The 19,815-nt window shown below is 32.7% G+C and overlaps 2 protein-coding genes across 3 annotated transcripts; both read left to right on the forward strand.

Annotated features, from left to right (window-relative positions):
• Nucleotides 1-15: 15 nt before the first annotated feature.
• LOC100785242 (protein SCARECROW) lies at nucleotides 16-2,019 on the forward strand. The gene has a single exon (XM_003536896.5). It carries the CDS (start codon nucleotides 219-221, stop codon nucleotides 1,830-1,832), a length of 1,614 nt encoding a protein of 537 aa, XP_003536944.2. The 5' UTR covers nucleotides 16-218; the 3' UTR covers nucleotides 1,833-2,019.
• Nucleotides 2,020-10,044: 8,025 nt separating this feature from the next.
• On the forward strand, nucleotides 10,045-18,139 carry LOC100783824 (casein kinase 1-like protein 6). 2 transcript variants are annotated; one of them, XM_006588623.4, is made up of 15 exons: nucleotides 10,045-10,584; nucleotides 10,711-10,810; nucleotides 10,928-10,968; nucleotides 11,649-11,718; nucleotides 11,955-12,103; nucleotides 12,192-12,287; nucleotides 14,144-14,214; nucleotides 14,556-14,617; nucleotides 14,740-14,803; nucleotides 14,907-14,991; nucleotides 15,393-15,519; nucleotides 15,626-15,699; nucleotides 15,773-15,836; nucleotides 16,053-16,186; nucleotides 17,483-18,139. In XM_006588623.4, exons 2-15 carry the CDS (start codon nucleotides 10,735-10,737, stop codon nucleotides 17,726-17,728), a joined length of 1,359 nt encoding a protein of 452 aa, XP_006588686.1. In that variant the 5' UTR covers nucleotides 10,045-10,584; nucleotides 10,711-10,734; the 3' UTR covers nucleotides 17,729-18,139. The 2 variants fall into 2 exon arrangements, with proteins under 2 accessions (XP_006588686.1, XP_006588687.1); XM_006588624.4 differs by having other exon boundaries at nucleotides 10,060-10,584; nucleotides 10,724-10,810.
• The last annotated feature ends 1,676 nt before the right edge of the window (nucleotides 18,140-19,815 follow it).

A 19,815-nucleotide genomic window follows, 5' to 3' on the forward strand; every position in this document is an offset into this window, starting at 1 on the left:
TTCTTCAAAGCCCCCTCTTACACCAATTCCTCCCTTATTCCACTTCTTTGTGTTTTGCTACATGCTTCTTACTTTCTTTCTTTTCCCTATCTCATAAATTTCCTATACATAAGTAGATATCATATATAGAAGCATTTGATATATCCTTCTATATAACTTTTCCTTATCTCGTAAATTTCTTTTACAAAAATAGATAGAAGTAGCATTTGATTCCTTCTATGATGAAAGTGGGATTTGAGGTGGTTCATGCAAATTATAATTCAAACATGATTCGTCCACACATGCATGAAACATGGGATGATCACTACTCAAATAACATTACTACTTCCTTGCCATTTTCATCTCCAACAACCCCATCAAACCCTTATCCAAAGCCAGCAACAGAAAACAACCATTGCCTCAACATGGGGCAGAATAATGAACTCTGTGATTGGATGGAGGAACAAGTTAGCGACTTCACCAAACACCTTGTTGAAGACTTTCCAGAAACAACAACCACTTCTGATAACTTGCTTTCTAATAACCCAACAAGGGTTAACATTGCTTCCCATCACAACCTTAATGTTCCCTCACTACTTTCACCCAAATTCAGTCAAAGAAAACCCTCATGTTTATTTAGACCCCAGTTTGAGTCCTTCACCAATAATGACCCCCCAAACTTCAATCTTCACATTCAAACAAATACCTCAACTTTAGATCAAAGCCAACACAATGTTGTTTATGATCAAGGGTTGAGCCTAATAACCCTTCTAATGGAGTGTGCAGTGGCAATCTCAGTTGACAACCTAGGTGAGGCTCATAGGATGTTACTAGAGCTAACACAAGTGTCCTCACCCTACAAAGCATCATGTGCTGAACGTGTTGTTGCTTATTTTGCGAAGGCCATGACTAGCAGGGTGATGAATTCATGGCTTGGAGTGTGTTCCCCTTTGGTTGATCACAAAAGCATAAACTCATCATTCCAAGTGTTCAACAACATCTCCCCTTTCATCAAATTTGCTCACTTCACTTCGAACCAAGCAATTCTAGAAGCAGTGAGCCATTGTGACAGCATCCACATAATTGACTTGGACATCATGCAAGGGCTTCAATGGCCAGCTTTTTTCCACATCTTAGCCACAAGAATGGAGGGTAAACCACAGGTAACAATGACAGGTTTTGGAGCCTCAATGGAACTCCTTGTTGAAACAGGAAAACAGCTCACAAACTTTGCAAGAAGGCTTGGCATGTCACTGAAATTCCTCCCTATTGCAACAAAGATTGGTGAAGTAATTGATGTGTCCACGCTTCATGTGAAGCCTGGTGAGGCAGTGGCAGTGCACTGGCTTCAGCATTCACTGTATGATGCAACTGGACCTGATTGGAAAACATTGAGGCTCCTTGAGGAGTTGGAGCCAAGAATCATCACCTTGGTGGAGCAAGATGTGAACCATGGAGGAGGAGGGTCTTTCTTAGACCGTTTTGTTGCTTCCTTGCACTACTACTCCACCCTCTTTGATTCCCTTGGAGCATACTTGCACAATGATGATGAAAACCGGCACCGTGTCGAGCATGGCCTTCTCTCCAGAGAGATCAACAATGTGTTGGGCATAGGAGGACCTAAGAGGAGTGAAGACAAGTTTAGGCAGTGGAGGAATGAGCTTGCTAGGCACTGTTTTGTGAAGCAGGTTCCAATGAGTGCCAATTCAATGGCTCAAGCACAATTGATATTGAACATGTTTTCACCTGCTTATGGGTATAGCCTTGCACAAGTTGAGGGAACTTTAAGGCTTGGATGGAAGGATACTAGCTTGTACACAGCTTCTGCATGGACCTGCAGTAATTCTAGCTAGATATACCTTAATAAAGGTTCATAGCTAGCTTTTCAAAATTGGGTCTTCAAAGTGTTCAAAGTTCAAAGTAGTAGCTGGAAAATTGAGCTGTATATTGAGAAGATTGATTACAACTTTTTAGGTAATAGATAAACAATTCTGTAGCCATTTTCATATGTTCACACATAATTTATGGTTTCCTTAAAAACTAGTTTGTTTGCTTTTGTCAAATATTCTACTTAGACAAAAGTTAATTATCGCATGGGGTATGTTGTGATTATTTTTTATAGCTAAATGTTAGGTATTAGCTTTTTGTTGGTGAAAAGATTCAAATTCACAGTCCTTTTTTACTTTCTTATTTTTTACTACTAAGTCTAACATTATAATTTTTTTATAGATAAATGTTAATAGGTAAGATTGTTAGCTTTGTTAGTAAAAGAGATTAAACATGTTATCTTTTCACTTTTCATTTTTTCTCAACTCACTTTATATCTTCAGTTCAAGTCAATCTTTTTTTCTTTTTATCATAATATTGATATAAAATTATTTATAAAAAAACAATAATAAATCTTTGTCGAAAATTATAAACACACACAACATATATATTCCTTACACAATTTATTTTAAACACAAATGATTAACATGGATTCGAATTCTATTATTAACTTCATGTTACAAACTTATTCTTCCATTTTTTGGGCCTCGGAAGGTGCGGGAATCTCTCTACTTTCCATCTTCTTGTCTCTCATTGGATGCTTCCGTATCTTGTTAATTTAATTTAACCACATGACCAAACGTGGAAGAAATTAAATGCTATCATGAGTACTTCAATCTTTTCTCTTTCTCTGTGGTCCCAATAATGTTGTTTAAATTTAGGCACGCACCTCCGTGTGCCTCTCTACTTGCATAAACAAATTTCCCAACAAGCTGCAGAACAATGGATGTGATATGAGTTCTAACAACTTCCTTGAATTTCACATGGTTATGTTTCACAAATTTAACCTTGTAGGCATGCTTTTACATAGTGTTCCGCAGATGTGGTCTTAATGTCAATATATTTTAATTCACCACAATACAATCACAATTGCAGTCACCTAGTCGTATTTTTTCACAATATAAAGATTTTTCGATTCACCACAATACAATTGCAATGACAACTAACAATAATTTAAAACCATGTTTTTAGGTGTGAACAAGAAATTAATTATATCAGGCATGTCCGGTGATGACTATAGACTATAGTTAGGTCATGGTGTGTGCACTTCATTAATATTGAACCTATTGAATTGATGTCGTTTTTTTTTATAAGCAATGGTGAAGCATGTTTTGCGGAAAATTTGTAGTCGAAGAATGAATAGGGAAGAAACGCATTTGATGCCTTTTTAACGCGTTTTATTAAAAGCAATGGTGCTGCATGTTTGCGTTTCATGTAATCCCCACTGGGTCAGCCTCTTATGAGTTATGAGGGTACGGTTTAGGTAATTTTCACAACATTCTAAATTAAACTTATTGCCGTATCGTGTATAAAAATAAATAATAAAGCGTTTTATGCTAATATTTTGGCACAGCACAATGAGATGACTAGTGTGTAATATTGATGACTAAGTCCTTATTTGTTATAAAGTTTTAAAAAAAATTATTATATATTTTTTTCAATAGAAAATATATTACATATGTAGAAAGAGTAACATTAGGTGGGAAAATTTGATTATTATAAAAAAAATAAGAAATACGAAATAAGAAATGTAGGGAGGCGTTTCTTGAAAGTATGAATTTTTATTCATATGTTTGTTAGGTATCAGAAAATAAGAAATGTGGTTGTTTTAAGAAATAATTTTATATTCCTGGCCATTGTGTTTGTTTTGAGAAATAATATTATATTCGTAAGAACAAAATAATTATAATGCTATTATGTTTTAAAATAATGATATTTTTGAAAACATAATAGTATTATTTTAAATATATAATTATTTTTAAGAAAATGGTATTTGATAGTTTTCATTGTTATGAAATAGTGAATAAATACATGATCTTCTCTACCGTCTCTTCATGATTATTGAAGACAAAATATCAAAATAGAATCACAAATAAAAAGAAAAAAAAAATAGGGATTTGGATCAATTATAATTTAAATTCAGATCATAGTTAATTTCTATAATTAATGGATTCTAACACTCCCTCTCAAGTTGATGCAAGAATGTCACACATTCTCAATTTGTCAAGAGAATTATTAAGGGCCTTGGATGCTCCTGCCTTGGTCAGGATATCAGCAAGTTGTTCTAATTTTACAAAAGGAAAGGCAATAATATCATCTTCAATCTTCTCTTTGATGGAATGTGTGTCAATTTTCACATGTTTTGTACGATCATGTTGGACGGGGTTGTTAGCAATCTCTATGGCTGATTTATTATCACAGTAAAGCTTCATTGCATCCTTTTGTTCATATTCAATATCCTTCAATAGACTTCTAATCCATAACAGTTCACATATTCCAATTGTCATCCCTCTAAACTTTGCTTCAGCACTTGATCTAGCAACTACTTGTTGCTTTTTACTTCACCAAGTTACTAGATTTCCTCCCACAAAAGTGAAGTAGCCAACGATAGACCTTTTGTCATCTGCTGATCCAGCCCAATCAGCATCAGTATAACCCTCAACTTTGAGGTGATCATGATTTGAGAATAACAAACCTTTTCCTGGTGCAGATTTTAAGTACCATAATATATGTTCAACATTATTCATATGCGGTTTTTTTGGGGCATGCATAAATTGGCTCACGACATTGACTGCATATGCTATGTCTGGTCTAGTATGAGACAAGTAAATTAGTTTTCCCACTAGTCTTTGACATCTTCCTCTATCTGCACTGGTTGCATCAGCACAATGAAAATTCTTGTGATTTTATTCTATGGGAGTATCAATTGGTTTACACCCAAGCATTCCTGTTTTAGCTAACAAGTCTAAAACATACTTTCTTTGAGAAAGAAAGATACCATGCTTGGACCTTGCAACTTCTATTCCTAACAAATATTTGAGATCTCCAAGTTGTTTCATGTCAAATTCAGAAGCTAAATGTCTCTATAAGCTTAAAATTTCATCAGGATCATTTTCGGTCACAATCATATCATCAACATATATTATCAATGCAGTGATCTTACCTTGATTATGCTTGAGAAACAAAGTGTGATCATAATTGCTTTGTGTGTAACAGAAAAACTTCATAGACTTTGTAAATCTTCCCAACCAAGCTATTGGTGATTGTTTCAATCCGTATAGGGCCTTTTTAAGCTTACACACCAAAGGAATATTTGCGTACTTTGGTATACCATGAGGAGGATCCATATAAACTTCTTCCATTAAATCTCCATGTAAAAAGGCATTTTTTTACATCGAATTGAAGAAGTGGCCAGTCTTGATTTGTTGCTAGTGATAATAACACCCTCATTGTATTGAGTTTTGCAACTGGTGCAAAGGTTTCTTGGTAATCAATCTCGAAGGATTGAGTGTAACCCTTTGCAACTAGCCTTACTTTATATCTCTCCACATTTCCATCAATTTTATGTTTGACAGTAAACACCCATCTACAACCAACTGTGCTATTTCCATTCGGTAAGGTTACAAGTTCCCAAGTAGCATTTTTCTCCAATGCTTCCATTTTTGTTTTCATTGCTTGGATCCACCTAGAATCTGCTATAACTTCCTGCAAACAACTAGGAGTAAAGGCACTAGATAATTGAGATACAAAATTGACATATGACTTGGATAGCTTTTCAGATGACATGTAGTTGTTTATGGGGTATTTGACCTTACAATTAAGAGTTGGTTCATACTTAATTGGGGGTTGTACTCTATTTGTAAAAGGTGGAAGAGTGTAAAGGCTCACTATAGGGTTAGAATTTGGGGTAGAATAGACATTGCATTGTATATCAGTGGAAACACAATTTTGTGTATCAACAACATAATGAAAAGGAGTAAGAGTTTCAGGTGATACCTCTACAAAATTATTTTCGAATTGGATCAACAATGGATTTGAGGTTGAAGGAGAGATTATACTATCATCTTCGACCATATTCTCATTTACATTATTCTGAATTTGATCATTCATGTTCTCATCTCCATTATCTTGAATTTCGTTATTTGTTGTTGTCGGCATAACATTAAATAACCTGATATCTTGGTCAAGTCTATCATCATTCTGAACCTCCAAATCACCCCCCCCCCCTTTGAGGTGAAGAATGAAGTGTTTTCCAGGGAAAAAACTTTTCATGCTCTTGAAATGTAACATCTATTGACACAAAAAATCTTTTTGTAGATGGATGATAGGCCTTCTATCCATTTTGAGTGGTGTTGTATCCCACAAAGACATATTTCATTGCTCTAGATTCTAATTTTGTTCGCTGGTGAGGATGCAAATGCACATATATGACACAACAAAAAATATGGGATGGTAAATGATTGATAAAATTAAGGGTGAAATGATGAGAAAAGACATCAAAAGGTCTCTTAAAGTTTAACACACTTGAGGAAACTCTATTAATAAGATAAACTGCATAGCTTAAAACTTCACCCCATAAGTTAGAAGGAATATTAATGTCATATACCATGATGTTTGATGAAGAATACCAACAAATTTCATAAAATTTGTCAACTCATTTTTGTAGTATTCCCTTCCATTATCAGACTTGACTATCTTTATTGGAGTATTAAATTGTGTGCTTATCATTTTGTGAAAAACTTGAAAAACCTTACACACATCACTTTTGCGTTTAAGAAGGTATAACAAAGTCATTCTTGTACAGTCATCCACAAATGTCACAAACCATCGCATTCCATTATGTGTGGAAAGAGGGGCAGGTCCCCAAACATTAGAGTAAATAATAGAGAAAGGAGCATCAACTCTATTGTTATTTATAGGAAAAGTAATGCGATGACTTTTTGTCATTACACAAGTTTCACATTTAAAATCACAGATATGACAATGGTCAAACAATGAAGGAAATAATCTCTTAAGGTAGCTAAAAGATGGATGTCCTAATTGCTTACGTCATTGCCAAATATCTCTTTTATTCTTGGCTTGTGTTTCATCACTCATAAAGTGAGCCAGTGCTTTTCCTTTGGTATATTGAGAATTACCTTCAAGATAGTATAATCCTTCACTTCTTTTACCACTGTCAATCTTCTCCTTCGTATGTATATATTCTGTAGAGTACAATATGTGGGAAAGAACAAGAAAGCACAGTTATGTAACTTGGTTAATTGACTAACAGAGAGAAGATTGTAGTTGAGAGAAGAAACAAAAAACACATTAGAAATGGATAGCAAGGGAGAAATGGATATTGTATCACTACCCATAACTGGGGAAGAAACACCATTAGCATTTATAATGATTGAAACAAAACTATTAGAGAAAACTGTCTAAACATATTTCTATCACAAGTCATATGATTTGTTGCACCTGTGTCAATTATTCAATCACTACCCTTAGTAGTGTACCATCAAGACACTCAAGATTGAAGATAGATCATGTATATGTGGAGTAGAATCTGATTCATTTGACCTATTCTCCATTTTCATACTCAGAAATTAATCTTCAATTCTTAAGGAGGAGAGGTAATTGGAGTTGATTATGATACCATGTTAAGAAAATGGTATCGGATAGTTTTCATTGATATGAAATAATGAATAAATATATGATCCTCTCTACCATTTCTTGATGATTATTGAGAACAAAATATCAAAACAGAATCACAAATAAAAAAAAATATACAAAGATTTAGATCAATTATAATTTAAATTCAAATCAAAATTAATCTCTACAATTAATGGATTCTAACAATTATATTTTTTAGGAGAAATATAATTATAATTTAGTGATAATATAAAATTACTTTACATTATTAATGCATTATTATTAAATTCTAAATTATATATCCACACTTCTCTTACTCAGAATGAATTAGTGAAAATGTTTTTTTTTACCGAAATTTGAAACAAAAGATATAAGTCTAAACCCTTAAATAATTTTTTTGGTGTCGTTTAATCCTATCCTCTCCCCATCGAGATATAAGTCTATATATATATATATATATATATATATCATTTTTCGGTATATGATATATATAAAATTTCAACATCGAAATGTCATATCCATGCATAAATCCCAGCAAGCATCATAATCAATCCTTATCAATTATTGCAAATAGTATGCTATTCCATAATCGTAAAAGCCTTCATTAATTCCTGAAGGGCCTTTTTTGGAGTGGGCTCAGTCGCACGTTCTCTTCCTGTATAAATTATAAACATGTACTCGTGACATATTTATTAGAAAATCATTATAAAGATGGTTTTGTGAATTTGTCCTTTTTTACTGCAACATAAAAGTATTTTAAAAATTAAGTACACAATTTTTTTTATAATTCGTTATAAAAGGTGTTCATCAGAGTTTATTCTAGTTTATGAAATCTATTCTTTTTGTATAAACTTTTTAAATAGAGAAGTTTATTAAAACATATTCTTTTTTAATTTGTTCAAATAATTTCCATAATTAGTTTATGAAATAAATTTCGTTTAATAAGAATTTGTTAAATTAATACATCATTCAATTATTTACACCCTTATTTTTTAAAAGAATAATAAACATTGAACATATAAGTCCGTACACTGTCAAAAAACATATAACTTCGTAGATTTATTGCAGATTTATTTTTCTACTCCATAAGTACAATTTAGTGGCTGCAAAAAAAAAAACAGTACATTTGTAGTGCTTGAATGTTTAATTCTTATAGTTTTACCGTAAATTGTTGTTTTTCTTAGTGTACAACTTTAGAGGAGGAGAGAATGATGTTTCATTCTAAGATAGGAAAAATTCCCGAACTTAGAGAAGGCTTATAAAATAAATTACTTATATTTATCTTAACTTATAAAGACGAATGAGAAATTAAACTTATATTTAATTTAATACTTGTTTACTTTATATAGTATAAGATTATTTTCATTTTCATCATTTTAAATTTTTTGGTTGTTTTCATTTTGATTTTCTCAATTTTTGGTTTCTATAATTTTTTGTCTATTTTTGTGTATACAAAATTTTCTACTAGATTTAACGGATGAATCTAATGACAGATACTATAATAAAAAAGACAAAAAAAAAACAAAATATTCTTATATTATAAAGACTACAAAATTATTTAAGACTAAATTAATCGTATAAGTTTCTCTTATTATCATAAGGAGTAATTTCTCTTATTATTATATGGAATAATTGCGACCAAAATGCCTTGACAAGTTAAAGACTATCAGAATTGACTTGAGAGCACCAGCAGCAATGTAATGTAGATACAATGACAAAAAAAAAATAAAAAAATAAAAGGGGAAAAACTGTAAGGAAAATAACAGAAAAAAAAAACGAGCATGAGAAAAAGGGCAAAAATATAAATAGAAAATTAAGGAAAACATTTTTTGTCTTTTGACAGCGCAAACGTGGACGGCAGACAGAAGGAATCGCGTAACCTCAAGTCTTACGTCTCTTTTTCTCTCATTTCTTTTACGAAGAAGATAAATAAATAAAGAAAAACACAGTGAACTTGAGTTTATTTAAAAAATAAAAATAATCTTGTTTTTATGGTGCATTAACATTTTACTTCTAGGTTGAAAAAAGAAGAAGCTTAAGTATAATATTCATCTCCCTATTTTACTATATCCATAAATTTAATCTCTTTATTTTAAAATAAAAATATTAATTTTTTTAAAATATATCGTATTATTCTCCTTATTTTAAAATAAAAATATTTAATATTTTTATTTTAAAAAATTCACAATTTCAATTAAATCCTTAATTATACTTAAATTTTATTTTTTATATTAACTCAATTAAATTTTAGATCTAACATATTCATTTAAGATATTATAAAAAATAATTTAATCAAGTAAAATATAGGAAATAAAAGATAAAATTAAAAGTTAAACAAAAATTTTGAATTTTTAAAAATATGAGAACCCGCATTATGAGTTTTCTAAAATATGAGATTGATTGAAAGTCTCTTAAAAACAAAAAAAAATCGCATTTTTTAGATAAAAGATCAAATATTTCTATGTCAAAATAGAGTTATCAAAATTTGCATTTAAGAAAAAAAAAGTAATATAATAACACGAAGTAAAATTGAATTTATTTAATATTAAAAAATGAATTTATTTAAAAATAAAAATTAAAAAAAGGAAACAGGATTCCTATAATCCTCATGCTTGCCTGCTTTTTTCCGTTCACATTATTCTTCTTCTTTTGTCTCTCTCTCTCCTCACGCCAAACCACACCAGCTTCGTCCCTTCATCTCCTCACTTTCTCATTTGTGGAATTACTTTTGTCTCTTCCTCTCTGATCTTCCACAGGCTCCTATTATCCCTTTTGCTTTCCCAATCCTTTTCGCGAAAAAAAAAAGTTCACTTTCTATTTTGGCCCCCTTTTGTGGTTCCTGAAACGCGTTAAGGGTTCTGTTTGTGTTATTGGGTCAATAATGGGGTCCTGTTTTTCTAAAATTACGGCCTCAATTTTTGCGGTCTGGGGGTGATTGATTTTGGGGTGAAGGAATGTAGCTGGAGGAGGTGGTTTTGTGTTCTCAATTAGAATTTCATCCTCATTCTTCAAAGGGGGTGTTGTAAATTTCTTAAATTTGATTCCTTTTTTGTTTACCCTTTGTTCCGGATACGCTGAATTGGTTCCAAATTTGATGACTTTGGTGTGAAATTTCATTGGATTTTGGTGGGTGTTTGAAGAAAGGTAGGATTCTTTTTTTTACGCTTGTGAATCTGTGGGTGTGGGTTGTTTTTTCCCCTCTCTGATTGGGATTGTGCACAATCACTTCGAATTGGGCACAAATCTGAGCATAAAAGAAGATCATTGCAGCTGGTGATTTTAGGTTATTTCATTATGGAGCATGTGATTGGTGGCAAGTTTAAATTGGGAAGGAAAATTGGTAGTGGGTCTTTTGGGGAGCTCTATTTAGGTATGCTCATATTTCTTTTCTCTTTTATTTTATTTTAATGCATTTTATTATGTGACTTTTTACGGTTTTTTTTTATTGCTGTAAACATGTAACGTTATATTTTGTCTTATGTTTTAGCTGTCAATGTACAAACTGGAGAGGAGGTGGCTGTTAAGCTGGTATGTTAAATTCTCTTCAAGCTTTTTTTTTTCCTGCCTGGATGGGCCACAATTTTTTTTTATTATGGAAATCTTTCATGAATTTATAGAGATCGCTTGATTTTTATTTATTTATTATTATTATTTCTGGTGGTTCTGATTGTATTTATACTATATTATCTTAAATATGCATAATGATGTTAATCACCTTGTATTAATCTGGTATATATCATGGTCTCTGGGGTCTTTTGTTATTCTATGCGGTAGGCATTGTCACTTTGGATGTGACGTGTCCTAAATTTTTTGTTAGTGCTACGGGAGTTCCGACAACCAACCGTGATACATAGAATTTGACATGAGACATGATTTATGGCTAAAGTAAAATAACAAAAGAAACGTCATGTCTTGCTGTTGGTCTCTTGCTGTTGAGTGTTAACTTTTGAACAATAAGTGGATGATCTGTTCTCATGTATTGAAGTGACATATGGAATGTCATTATGTTTTCTTTGTAAGATTGTCTTGTAGCTGCTGGATACTCACTTTGGTTCATATTTTTACAACACAGTTTATGTTGGATTCATCATCATATTTTGCTGGTTTTGGAGATAATTTTTTTGTTACCAGTTAATGGTTTAACTACTCATGATGTTCTACATTTCAAGTTCCTAACAATCCCATCTTGTTCTGCCAAACAATTCCAGGAACCTGTGAAGACCAGGCATCCACAGCTTCACTATGAGTCAAAACTGTATATGCTTCTTCAAGGAGGAAGTAAGTCTACATCCCTCTTTCTTTTTAGTATTTAGGAATTAGGATATTAAAAGTATTATCTAACCTAATGCTAGAAGTTTCAGGCAAATGTATCTTAATAACATTAATCATTATATAACATACGCATTTGTCCCTGTTTTCTTGATTCTGGTGACATGATTGGTGCACCATATCTTCTTTAAGTAATGAAATCAGAACCATTAGTCTCAAACAGTCAAACCTTTTCCTTTATGAAGCGGGGATTCCCCACCTCAAGTGGTTTGGAGTTGAGGGAGACTACAATGTCATGGTTATCGACCTTCTTGGACCAAGTCTGGAAGATTTATTCAATTATTGTAATCGGAAGTTCACATTGAAGACAGTGTTAATGCTTGCGGATCAATTGGTATGTCTGTATGCAACTATTTTCAAAGAAGGTACTTTAAAAAGTGATACTAATGTTTTATTTGCTTAATATTCTTGTCTATTTTCAGATTAACAGAGTTGAATATATGCATTCAAGAGGTTTCCTTCACCGTGACATAAAGCCGGACAATTTTCTAATGGGTCTAGGACGAAAGGCAAATCAAGTATGTTATTGTTGAAGATAATTTCTTTCAATTTTTGTTTCCCCCCGTCTTCTTATATTCCCTTATCTATTGTGAAATCTGTATACCTTTTTGTGAAGTTTAATGATCAAGAATATGTATGAACCGGGGGGGGGGGGTTAAAACTGGTGTTCAAAGTTCAAACATATGGCAGGATCATTTTTTAGCTGTTATCTTCACGCCTTGCTAATGAAAGTTCTTGTTGAGCACATCCAAGAGCCAATTATGTATGCCTTTTGTAGAAAACATAGTCCTAGTGAAATAGTTTTTTTTGGTGAAAAGTCCTATGGAAATAGTTTGTGAAGGAATAAATTGTAAACTAAAGTTGTTGGGAGAAGCTTTAGAATCACATGGTTTATGGTGGTTTATGATTAAATAAAAATGAAGTGGAGTAAATGGAAATGCAAGTTAAACAAGAGGTGCACAAGCATTGGCATAGAGGTGAAAATTGGAGATTATTTTTAGTAGGGTATCTTGTATCTATCATACAGAGTGAAACAGAAAGAAAGGGAGCTCCAAAGATGTAAATCATAGGATTCATGTGGGCAGGATGAAATGTAGAAATGTTCCAGGTGTTATTTCTGATTGAAAGGTGTCTCAAGCTCAAAGGAAAATTTATTGAACAGCCTAGATCAGCATTGGGTAATAAAGTAGCAAAAAAAGTATAATACAAGAAAATATAAGATCATGAATTAATGCATGAGAGAAAGTAGTAGCACCTACTTGGGAAAAGATGATTGAATCTTGCCTATGATGGTTTGACCATTTGGGGAGTACAACAGAAACCCTACTAAAAATAATTGATCAGATGGGGGATGGACTGATAAATAAAGGCAGAGGATGACCATGAAAATTGAGTAGTTAAGATGAAGATCTAACTAGCCTTTTGGAAGTCTTGGTTTTTGACTGAATATAATGGCATCATTTGATCCAATATGCTTGTCTCTGTTTGGAAGATTTTGGTTGTTTTTTTAGTCTTTGATGTGTAAATAGAAAGGAAAGGAAAATTAAAGTGATTCTGATGCATTAAAAAAAAATTCAAAATATAAGCTTAGCTGAATGCTATTGGAATTGGCAGTTATATACTAGGATTCCCGTGTTTGTCCTTTAATTGGTCTAGAACATTCTTGCTTTTTTTTGGTCGTTTACAATCCCTAAACAAATTTCACCAGTGCATTTTTCTTATTTTTTCTATGATTCTATGATGTTTTAGTTCATAATACATCCTAACACTATTGTTTGATAGACTTCATTTTGTAGCCTTCTTGCTGGTCAAAACAATTGGTTTTTTGAAGGGGAAATGTTTTCCTTATCATTATATATGCTTAGTTATTGGCCAGATTTGAGTTAATTTTCTGTTAGGACTTAGGGCAGACAGAAGGGGAGGTGAAATTGTTTGGGAAATTTTGAACAGTTAGTTAGGCACAAGTAAAGCAGTTAGTTAGAGGCTATTGGTTAGATGAATAGGGGAAATGAGGATGGAAGGATTCATTCAAAGAATTATAGTTAGTATGAAATGGGAAACCCTTTGTGAAGAGGACACTGTTGGAGAATTCTTTTTCCTATTCTTGGTCATTTAATAAAATTGTTCCTTTTTTTGTTTCTCTCAAAGTCTCAATTTCTCGACTCTCTTTCCTGGGTTTGTAACATTCTTTTCTTATTTTAATTAACTTGTGGATGTTATACATGACTTGTTTGTCCATCTTTTATTTCCAATCTATTTTAATGGATTCCAATTCTTTTGTCCGACTAAATAAATGTTTGATAAGAAATAACTCAGTTTCACATGCAAATTTCAGTTTTTTTAACTATACATCATTCTGGGTGTCTCATTTCAGGTGTATGCCATTGACTATGGCCTTGCAAAAAAATATAGGGATCTTCAGACTCATAGGCACATACCATACAGGTTGGTTTTGTCTCATTATTTAAGTAGGGTGTAATATTTAGTTAAGCAACAACACTTGGGCAAACCAAACCTGATTTAGTAATTGCACAGATCTTCCTTTCTTTGATTCTATGCATTTGCATCACTTTAATAGGCTATTATTACTAGTGTATTTTAACAATAATAATAAATTATTATTATTATTATCATTATCAAACTTGCTCCAACAAATTCCCGCTGGTAGAATAGTGTGTGATACCCATCGAGCTACAGACCCTACTCACAGCGTTGGAATCCCCTTGTTTGAAATATAGCCTCCTTGATCTCAAACTGTTTTTCTAATAATTGTGTTCCTTGCATAGGGAAAACAAGAACCTTACAGGCACAGCACGCTACGCAAGTGTCAACACTCATCTTGGAATTGGTGAGTAATATTTTGTGCTGCTTTATTCCTTTTTCTGTTGACAAGAAAAAGTTAGAGGTGAATTATTACATTATTAGACTTGAATGTTTTCTATAAACTAATTATATTTATTTTACTGGTAGAACAAAGCAGAAGGGATGATCTGGAATCTCTTGGTTATGTGCTCATGTATTTCTTAAAAGGAAGGTTGGATAATTGACAAATGCTTCTAATTTATCCCTTTGGAAGTCAGATGTTATTACATGATTTTCTCACCATCAGCTTTCTTTCTTACATTTTCCTTTTTCAGTCTTCCCTGGCAAGGACTGAAAGCTGGCACCAAAAAACAAAAATATGATAAAATCAGTGAGACAAAGGTGTCAACTCCCATAGAGGTATTATGGCTAACTGGATCTGTGAGGTTTTTCGGAGAAAGTAACACTAGATCTTGATTTGATACATGTTAGGCTGGATTTTCTGATACCATAGAGGTTAATAATAAGACAGGCCAGGCTTGAAAGCCAGCTCCGGAGTAGTTTGGACATTTGAATGTTAATACTTATACAAGCATGGCTGCCGGTTTCTTGTACACTAGAAATTTGGCACTAAGTGTTCTACTTTTATTTAATACTAAGATTGACCAATGCTCTCTGATTTTTGTTCACTTTTTAATTCTTAACCCTGTATTAATCCTTGTTTTCAACAGTAGGCACTTGGCATTACCTGTAAAATTCCCCCACTTTTGTCTCAGATTTCAATTTTATTAATCCGTTGAAAAATGTGCTTGTGTAAACAGGTGCTCTGCAAATCATATCCGTCTGAGTTTGTATCATACTTCCGCTATTGCCGATCACTGCAGTTTGAGGACAAGCCAGATTATTCGTATTTAAAGAGACTTTTCCGAGACCTATTTATTCGAGAAGGTATGTTACCCAAAATATCTAATTGGGATAATGCATTCAGTATATTATGCTGGAAGCTTTTAGTGTATTTAGTGGTTGTAAATTGATCTTGACATTGTTTATGCAGGGTACCAGTTTGATTACATTTTTGACTGGACTATGTTAAAGTATCCACAGATCAGTGGCAGCTCCAGAGGGAGGGTTAGTACTTCTGTGCTTGCTTATTTTGTTTATGTTGTCTATGGTTGGTCACTTACTGTAGTTGTAATAACAGCATGTCACTGGCAAGGCAGCTATGCATGCAGGTCCACATGTACAAAAAGCAGAAAAGATCTCAGGTTCATTCTCTTTCTGCTGATTAAGATAATGAAGTTTGGTGTCCTAATGAGCCTGACCTTGGGTGGTCAGAAATTTTGAATTTAATATATGCTGTGTTAGAAAATAATTGCATGAAAGCAGTCAACTATCATTATCTTTTTCATGGCTCCCACCAAAGTTAAACTAATTTACTTTTCTCAATTTCAATTTTGTATTGGTCATGCGATTTCTTTCAGTTGGGAAAGAAATTCGAGAGAAATTTTCTGGTGCAGTTGAAGTGTTCTCCTGGAGGAACCCTGCAAATGCTAGTCCTCGTGGTGATCACACCAAACATAGAAGTTTTGAGGATGCACCAGTGCAAAAGGATTTGGTAATATTTTTCAACAATAAGAATATATGAATCACCATTTGAAGTTTTCATATGAGAATATTAGGGCCTGTATGGTTTAACAATTTTTTTATTTTTTGTTTTTTCACTTCCTGTTTTCTCTAATAATAATAAAAAAAAATTGTCATTGTTTTCAATTTGCTTTCTAATATTTGTACAGGAAATGGTGAGAATACCAAAATATTATTTTCATCATTTCTGTACATATATTTGAAAATAGGAAACAAAGTGCAAATTTGGTGTTATTTTGTAATTATAAATTAAATCAAGAAAATAAAATGGAAAACGTTTTCTCAAACCAAAGAGACCTCTTATTTTCTAGATATCTGGTTTGTAGAGATATTGCATGCTATTGTCTTTTGTATGGAGGGTTTATAGTTTGGACTTTGAAAAACTTCTATCTTGGAAGAAATGGGGAAAGAAGCCAATAAGAGAGTAAATTAGCTTACTTTTTCTCATAAATGATGGGATATTTTTTGTTCTAATCTTGTGTTTTAATTTTGTATATGGTTTCAATATCCTCTTTTTTAACTGAAGATTGATTTGAAACTAGCAAGTAGCCCATGTACTTGTGCTAGTAAATACGTGTAAAATATATAAGTTAAATTAAAATAAAATGTTTCAGAGAAGGCTGTTTTAATTGATGAAGGATTGTTTTATTGTTAGTAAAAATATAAATTAAAACAGGATATAAGCTGAAACATTAAGTTTTGAAAAGTCCCCAAAATTAAGTTAATTTATAGTAAGATTGTTTTATTGCTAATTTCCAAGCATTATGTTTTACGTTGATGGAGGAAATTTGAATATTGATTAAAGAAACTATTTGAGTATTGATTAAAGAAACTAAGGTAAGTAAAAATCTTCATTTTATTGAATAAATAGTTAAAAAGAAAAAAAATATATTGATTTGATGTAATATAAATCTTTAGAAGACAAGTGTCACAAAATGAGAGAGAAACATGACAAAGTGAGGAGATATGTGAAGACATTATTCTACTCAGGAATGAGGACCGGATTTGTTATATAGGGGTGGATTCACTGGCTGAATTATTAGAAATCACTTGGTGATTTCCACTTCTAAATCAAGAGAGTCATTAAAAGAGAAGTGAGACCTACCAAAATTGGTGATTTCCAATCAATAATAGATGTTAGAGTGATGCTAGCATTCCTTGGTGGTACTTGACTCCAATCAGATTTATACTTTGTGATTATTGAAGAAGTCTTGTGTTTACTATCAATTATTGGTGTATGTTTAACTCTTTACCATGTATTTGACAGCACTATGCGCAACACAATTCCACTCGATATGGCAGCAGTTCAAGAAGAGCCATGATCTCATCGAACAGGCCAATATCCTCAGGTGACCATACTGGCAGGCAAACCATAACTGGGAGCCGTCCATCTGGTGCTCACAGAGTTCAACCAGTGTATGACACCAAACAAGCAACTTATACGCATGGTGGCTCTATAAGAGGCCGTGATGATCCTCTGCGGAACTTTGAGCTCCTCAATATCAGGAAGTAATTAAGTAAAGGTTGTGTCTTTTTGTTGTTATATTCTGAATTATGACACTCCTGAGATGCAAGATCACCTTTTATTCAAGAATAGTCTCAAGCATTATGGAAAGAAACCCAAGAGTTGAGGTCATAATGGCATGATCTCCTGATATCAGTTTTGGACAAAGGTGGACTTTTTTCTGCCCCCAGAATTGTTGTTTCACCAGGTTTCTCAGCCACTGTAGCGTGTTCTTAAGACGTGCCGAAGAGAATTCAACTGAAATTCTTTTAATATTTAATTACTGTACTAGATGAGACCTAAGTTGTAGTACGCTCCATGATACAACACCATGTTCTTGTTTCTTAACAATGAGGTCCAACGCTGCCTGCATGTTACATATTAAAACTGCCCTTAAGAATGGAATTTATTTACAAGCTACTTTTATTGTTCTGACATGGCTTGAAAGTTAAAAGGATTTTCCACTCTAGAACCAGAACTCATCAATGCACGTTGTGTAGAGAACTTTACACTTTATAAGTTAAATCTAGACATGAATGTAAGTCTGGCATTATCATCATCCTCTAAGCTGCGATGTTCTTAACACTCGTGATTGGGTTTCTAGTAAAAACTACTGCTTGATCGTTTGATTAATCTGGTTGGTTATAAGGTGCAGTGTAACGTTTGTTTTACCGTTTCAATCCGTTGGTATGCGTTCTTGTGACAAGCAACAAATTGTTACTTCTTTGAATGTACATCTGGAGTTTGTTCACGGAAAAATAAACACACTAAATGATGGAAACTTTGGATACACATGAAAAGTACAAGTATGATAAATTGAACTTCTGAGATCCCAAGAAAAGAGTTATGGAAACAATTATAGTTCTGGTTTACAACTGAGCCTGAGAACTGCAGCCTCTGACCAAAAATAATATGATTGCCAAACGCTTCTGAAGGTCATCAATGCCCTGCCCGAGCTGCAATTACATCAAAATTCAAAGGTCAAACAACTAGACAAATAAAAAGCAAACCATCTAAACAAAACATGACACCCAAAACAGAAGTGTCAATTTGTAACTTCAATTATAAGGGGCCAGAGTAAATTCTCAACTTATAAGTTACACAAAAGAAATTCATATATATTCTGTCTATTAATTTCGTTGTAGACAATAGAGCGGGGTAGGAGGGGGTTGTGGAAATGGAGGGTTGATCTTTTCAAAGGATTATTTCGATTTCATTAGGAAATTCTTTGTTGGTATCCTTCCTTTTTTCCAAATGAAACCAAGAGAGATAGAATTAAAGCGATTGATTCCCTAATCCTCCATTTTGCAAAGTGGAAATAGAGAAGAGAAGGAGAAATTTCAAAAATTAGTGTGTAGAATCATTGTTTGATTTTAGTACACTTTAAATTGGCATAAATGTAGAATCATTGTTCGTGTTTCCCTGGCTGTGGACTTTAATTATACTACATAATTTATGTGAAGACTGAAATGATGTCAGATGCCATAGTTGATGCCTTGGATAATGATGAAGTTGAAAAGGAGACTGAAGAGCTAAAACAGGTACTAAAACCTTTCATTTCATTTTTTATTTAAGTTTTTTACGTGCTGCAATGCTAATTTGTGTTCTTTTTGGGGCTCTGGCAGGAGTTAATGATCAGCTACTCCCAAAAGGAAGAATCAAAACAAAGAGAAAAATACTAACCATAATTTTTCTAACGCACTCTTTTAACTTAGTGTAACGATGGAAAAAGAAATGGTGTAGAAGGTTTATGGACTCCAATGTCTATTTTTTTGTTGCATTCAGTGAAAGTTTGAAAAACAGATATTATTATATTTACCTTCTCAGTCTCAGCGGTCATGACCATATTCAGTGGAAACTTCACAATCTCTTTGTATCATAACACGGTCCAATCTAAATGAAAACTGGTATATTTAAAATTTAAAACATTGGCTAAATTACCCGTTTAATCTTTTATGTTTTAAAAGCTTTAATTTAATCCTTTATATTTTTAAAGTGAGTTAAAATAGATATTATGAAATAATGATATATTTTTTTTAATTTTTGAACACGATTTTGAATATTTTTATTAATTCAAGACAAGCAAATTGTTTTAT

This window comes from Glycine max, chromosome 10 (assembly GCF_000004515.6).
Source record: "Glycine max cultivar Williams 82 chromosome 10, Glycine_max_v4.0, whole genome shotgun sequence".
Classification (NCBI taxonomy): Eukaryota; Viridiplantae; Streptophyta; class Magnoliopsida; order Fabales; family Fabaceae; genus Glycine; species Glycine max.

Excerpts from the sequence above, each read along its gene's own strand:
- LOC100785242 (XM_003536896.5), top strand. The coding sequence starts at position 219 with ATGATGAAAGTGGGATTTGAGGTGGTTCATGCAAATTATAATTCAAAC.
- LOC100783824 (XM_006588623.4), top strand. The coding sequence starts at position 10,735 with ATGGAGCATGTGATTGGTGGCAAGTTTAAATTGGGAAGGAAAATTGGT. Across the intron at positions 14,804-14,906 it reads ATGTATTTCTTAAAAGGAAG|TCTTCCCTGGCAAGGACTGA; the intron begins GTTGGATAATTG and ends TTCCTTTTTCAG. Across the intron at positions 16,187-17,482 it reads CACCAGTGCAAAAGGATTTG|CACTATGCGCAACACAATTC; the intron begins GTAATATTTTTC and ends TGTATTTGACAG.